The 4,741-nt window shown below is 50.4% G+C and overlaps 1 protein-coding gene across 1 annotated transcript; it reads left to right on the top strand.

The window, feature by feature from the left end:
• Positions 1-1,193: 1,193 nt before the first annotated feature.
• LOC133560593 (uncharacterized) lies at positions 1,194-4,741 on the top strand. The gene has a single exon (XM_061913282.1). The coding sequence runs from the start codon at positions 1,385-1,387 to the stop codon at positions 4,592-4,594; it is 3,210 nt and encodes a 1,069-aa protein (XP_061769266.1). The 5' UTR covers positions 1,194-1,384; the 3' UTR covers positions 4,595-4,741.

Genomic DNA, 4,741 nt, shown 5'->3' with positions numbered 1-4,741 from the left:
ACACACACACACACACACACGTGTGCTGCCATTATAAAGCTTTAATAGTCAGAAAAATACTATGTCTTTACACATTATGTACAACAAAACGATTGAGATGTTGGTAAAAACCTGAAGGATGCATACATGATGATGATGATGAGGAGGCTTTAAGGCAACAGGCCGTTTGCTGTGTCGTTGCCATGGTGACGATGGCACAATGCACTTTAAAGAGAGGCAGTCGCTGGGTGGGAAAGTTTAAAGAGGCGAACGCGACCCAGGCTGTTAAAAAAGAAACTCTTAACGCTGACTAACGAGAGCGGAAAAGATAAACAAGGAGTGTCAGGGCCACGCACACACATAGCATAGAATTATGAGAATAAAATCAGAATATTACCAAAATATAATGAGAAACAGTTGTCATATTATGAGGGGAAAAGTCTAATTTTAGAAAAATAAAGGCTCAATATTTGGTGATAATAAATTGGAATTAATTTGTAATAGAAAAACAATGTAACTAAACGAAAGTCATTAAATACCACAAATTAATTCATGCAATGTGTTTGTAATATTACAGGAAAATAATAGTAATAATGTAATTTTTTAATTTTGTGAAAATATATGTGCAATATTAAAATATCAGAATACATTGAGAATAAATTCCTGATTTAAAAAAAAGTGTAAAGTAAAATAAAATGTTTTATGTAATTAAAATACATTCCTAATTTAATGAAAATAGATGTAAACTCGGAATAAAAAAAATCGAAATATAATAATAAGGCATTTGTAATTTAAAGACAACAGGTTTGTAATATTACAAGGAAAAGGCATAACTTGATGGGATTAAATTTTTCATCCAGCGAAAACACATTTGTAATTTTACAGGAAAAAAGTTATAAAATGATGGAAATTATTTCCTATCAAGGTGGCTGTGGATCAGGAGGGGAGAGGCGTGGCATGTAGGGCAGTAGCGCTACCTGGACACAGGCTGGGGCCTGATCAACCCTGGCTGGGTCGCCTAGGGGAGGGGGTCTGATTGTTGAAAGACCCGAAACCCCCTGTGATCCTAGGTTACATCACTGAGGATGTGTCCAGTTGCACCATTGGTGTATTTAAAAAGTTGCTTTTCTGGGACAACCAGTGACTACCAGGAACAGTCTGGTTGACCACCAAGTATAGATTGGTGACAGCTGGAGAGACAGCGGAGAGCCCGGAAAGACGGCACCGGGGCAGTGAGGGGTAGCATCCCGAGCTGCACCTTCTGAGAGGAAGGAACCCACAACAAGCTACGAATCGACCTACAGGAAATATACCCCCAGGGATTCCCGAGAGGGGGGGCGGAAGAGAATCCCACTGGACGGATCAAAGGTTGACGACACATGGCAATGGTAACACGACGACGACTATGGAATGCATATGTGGGAAGGTATGCAAGAACCGACATGGCCTGCGGATCCACCAGGCCAGGATGAAGTGTATGCAGAAGGTGGTAGAATCACAGCGCACAGGAACTACGCCTGGTGAGACGCAGGAGGAGCCAGGCCCGGAGTCACCCCACAGTGCCCGGAGCCTCCAGGTGATGCAACCACCAGAAGCACACAGGACATCAGAACATCGTCGGGTAAAGTGGCCCCAAGCTAGCAAGGAGAAAGAGTGGCTCCAGTTTGATGAAGATGCTGATACCATCTTAGAAACAACAGCCAAAGGGGACGCTGATCGACGCCTCAAGACGATGACCACGATCATCATCAGCCTCGCTGCAGAGAGGTTTGGACTTGAGGAGAAGCGGGCAGCGAAGCCCCCCTACATCATGAACAATAGAGCGAGTAAAATCCATCAGCTCAGGCAGGAACTGAAGTGTTTAAGACAGCAGTTCAAGGTTGCACGTGAAGAGGATAGGGGGCCTCTTGCGGAACTACGTTGTATAATCCGCAAGAAGCTAATAACCTTGAGGAGAGCGGAGTGGCATAGGAGGAGGAGGAAGGAAAGGTCCAGGAGGAGAGCTGCCTTTCTGGCGAATCCCTTTGGAGTCACAAAACAGCTGCTAGGACAGAAGCGAAGCGGTAGACTGGCCTGCTCCAAAGCTGAGGTCGACCACCACCTCAAGCAAATTTACAGCGATGGATGCAGAGAACAAGACCTAGGCCCCTGCAGGTCCTTGATCAATCCACCAACACCAACGCTTGACTTCGATGGGAAAGAGCCCGGCTGGAAGGAAATCCAGGAGGTGGTCCGCAGGGCAAGGACGAGCTCTGCTCCAGGGCCCAGTGGAGTACCTTATAAGGTCTATAAGAACTGTCCAAGGCTACTCCACAGACTCTGGAGAATCTTGAAGGTGATCTGGAGGAGGGGCAAGGTAGCAGACCAGTGGAGACAGGCAGAGGGTGTGTGGATCCCAAAGGAGGAGAAGTCTAAGAACATCAATCAGTTCCGAACCATCTCGTTGCTGAGTGTTGAAGGGAAGATCTTCTTCAGCCTCATGGCCAGGCGACTGACAGACTACCTCCTGAAGAACTCCTACATTGATACATCGGTCCAGAAAGGAGGGATCCCAGAGGTATCTGGATGTCTGGAGCACACAGGCGTGGTCACTCAGCTCATCAGGGAAGCCAGGGAGAATAAGGGGGACCTGGCTGTTCTGTGGCTGGACCTCGAAAATGCCTATGGATCCATACCCCACAAGCTGGTCGAAGAGGCACTGAATCGGCATCACATTCCAAAGAAGTTCAGAGACCTCATTCTGGACTACTATGCCAACTTCCATCTAAGAGTCTCCTCCGGAAAAACAACCTCCGACTGGCACAGGCTTGAAAAGGGGATCATCACTGGCTGTACGATCTCAGTCATCCTCTTTGCGCTCGCCATGAACATGCTGGTGAAGTCTGCGGAAGTTCAGTGCAGAGGTCCCCTCTCCAGGTCTGGAGTCCGGCAGCCACCCATCCGAGCCTTCATGGACGACCTGACAGTGACCACTACATCCGTCCCAGGTTGCAGGTGGATCTTGAATGGCCTTCAGGAGGTGATTTCCTGGGCTCGCATGAACTTCAAGCCGGCCAAGTCGAGGGTCCTAGTGCTAAAGAAAGGAAAGGTGACTGGCAAGTTCTGCTTCTCACTTGGCACCACCAAAATACCATCACTCACCGAGGAACCTGTGAAGAGCTTGGGAAAGGTGTTTAATTGCAGCCTGAGAGACGCAGCCTCCACAAGATCGACCAACCAAGACCTGGAGACCTGGCTGACCGTGGTGGATAAGTCTGGCCTTCCTGGCAAGTTCAAGGCCTGGATTTACCAGCACGGGATTCTCCCTCGGATCCTCTGGCCCCTCATGGTGTACGAAGTCCCCATTTCAACGGTGGAAGGCTTTGAGATGAGGGTCAGTAGGTTCCTGCGCAGGTGGCTAGGACTGCCGCGAAGCCTGAGCAGCATTGCTCTATACGGGCATAACAACAAACTGAAGCTCCCCATCAGCAGCCTGAGCGAGGAGTTCATGGTGACACGGTCCAGGGAGCTCCTACAGTATCGGGAGTCCAGTGACCCAAAGGTTGCACAGGCTGGGATTGAAGTCAGGACGGGGCGGAAGTGGAGAGCTGTCGAGGCTGTGGATGTTGCAGAGGCAAGGCTACGGCAAAAGGTTTTGGTGGGAACAGTGGCGCAGGGGAGATCTGGCTTAGGTAGCAGAAGAACACCTCGCTATGACAAGGCGCAGGGGAAAGAGAAGAGGTCACTGATCCTCGAGGAAGTGCGAGCAGGAGTTGAGGAAAGGCGAGCCTGCCAGATGGCGGGAATGCGGCAACAGGGCGCCTGGACGAGATGGGAACAAGTATCAGAGCGTAAGGTCACATGGACCGAGCTCTGGAAAGCCGAACCCCATCGAATAAAGTTCTTGATCCAGGCGGTCTACGATGTGCTGCCAAGTCCATCCAACCTCTTCACCTGGGGAAAGGTGGAGACACCAGGGTGCCCCCTCTGCCAGAGGAGAGGAACCTTGGAGCACATCCTAAGCTGTTGTCCAAAAGCCCTGGGTGAAGGGCGGTACCGCTGGCGACATGACCAGGTCCTGAAGGCCATAGCTGATGCCATCTGCAGGGGAGTCAGTCACAGCAAGAGCCTCCGCCCAGTGAAGAGTACTGCTTTCATCAGAGCTGGGGAGAAGTCAACACCGGCTGCCCGGAACACCTCGTCTGGCCTGTTGGCAACAGCACGCGACTGGGAGCTGTCAGTTGATCTGGGAAAGCAGTTGAAGTTCCCTGACGTGGTTGCTAAAACAACACTAAGGCCAGATATTGTGCTCACCTCAGTGGCCTCCAAGCAGGTAATCCTCTTGGAGCTCACAGTGCCTTGGGAGGACCGTATGGAGGAGGCCAATGAGAGGAAGAGTGCAAAGTACTCTCAGCTTGTGGAGGAGTGTCGGAGCAATGGGTGGCGAGCGATGTGCCGGCCGGTTGAAGTGGGGTGTCGAGGGTTTGTGGGCAAATCTCTCTGCAGGGCCTACAGAATGCTTGGCATCACAGGGGCCAGCCAGCAAAGGGCCATGAAGTTAGTCACAGATGCAGCAGAAGTGGCATCAAGGTGGCTGTGGATCAGGAGGGGAGAGGCGTGGCATGTAGGGCAGTAGCGCTACCTGGACACAGGCTGGGGCCTGATCAACCCTGGCTGGGTCGCCTAGGGGAGGGGGTCTGATTGTTGAAAGACCCGAAACCCCCTGTGATCCTAGGTTACATCACTGAGGATGTGTCCAGTTGCACCATTGGTGTATTTAAAA

The sequence above is a fragment of the Nerophis ophidion genome, linkage group LG01, assembly GCF_033978795.1.
Source record: "Nerophis ophidion isolate RoL-2023_Sa linkage group LG01, RoL_Noph_v1.0, whole genome shotgun sequence".
Lineage (NCBI taxonomy): Eukaryota > Metazoa > Chordata > Actinopteri > Syngnathiformes > Syngnathidae > Nerophis > Nerophis ophidion.
Note: the sequence above shows the minus strand (reverse complement) of the source record. Positions and strands in the feature narration are given on the sequence as shown.

What these genes read in the sequence shown, in the direction of transcription:
- LOC133560593 (XM_061913282.1), top strand. Translation starts at nt 1,385, where the DNA reads ATGGAATGCATATGTGGGAAGGTATGCAAGAACCGACATGGCCTGCGG.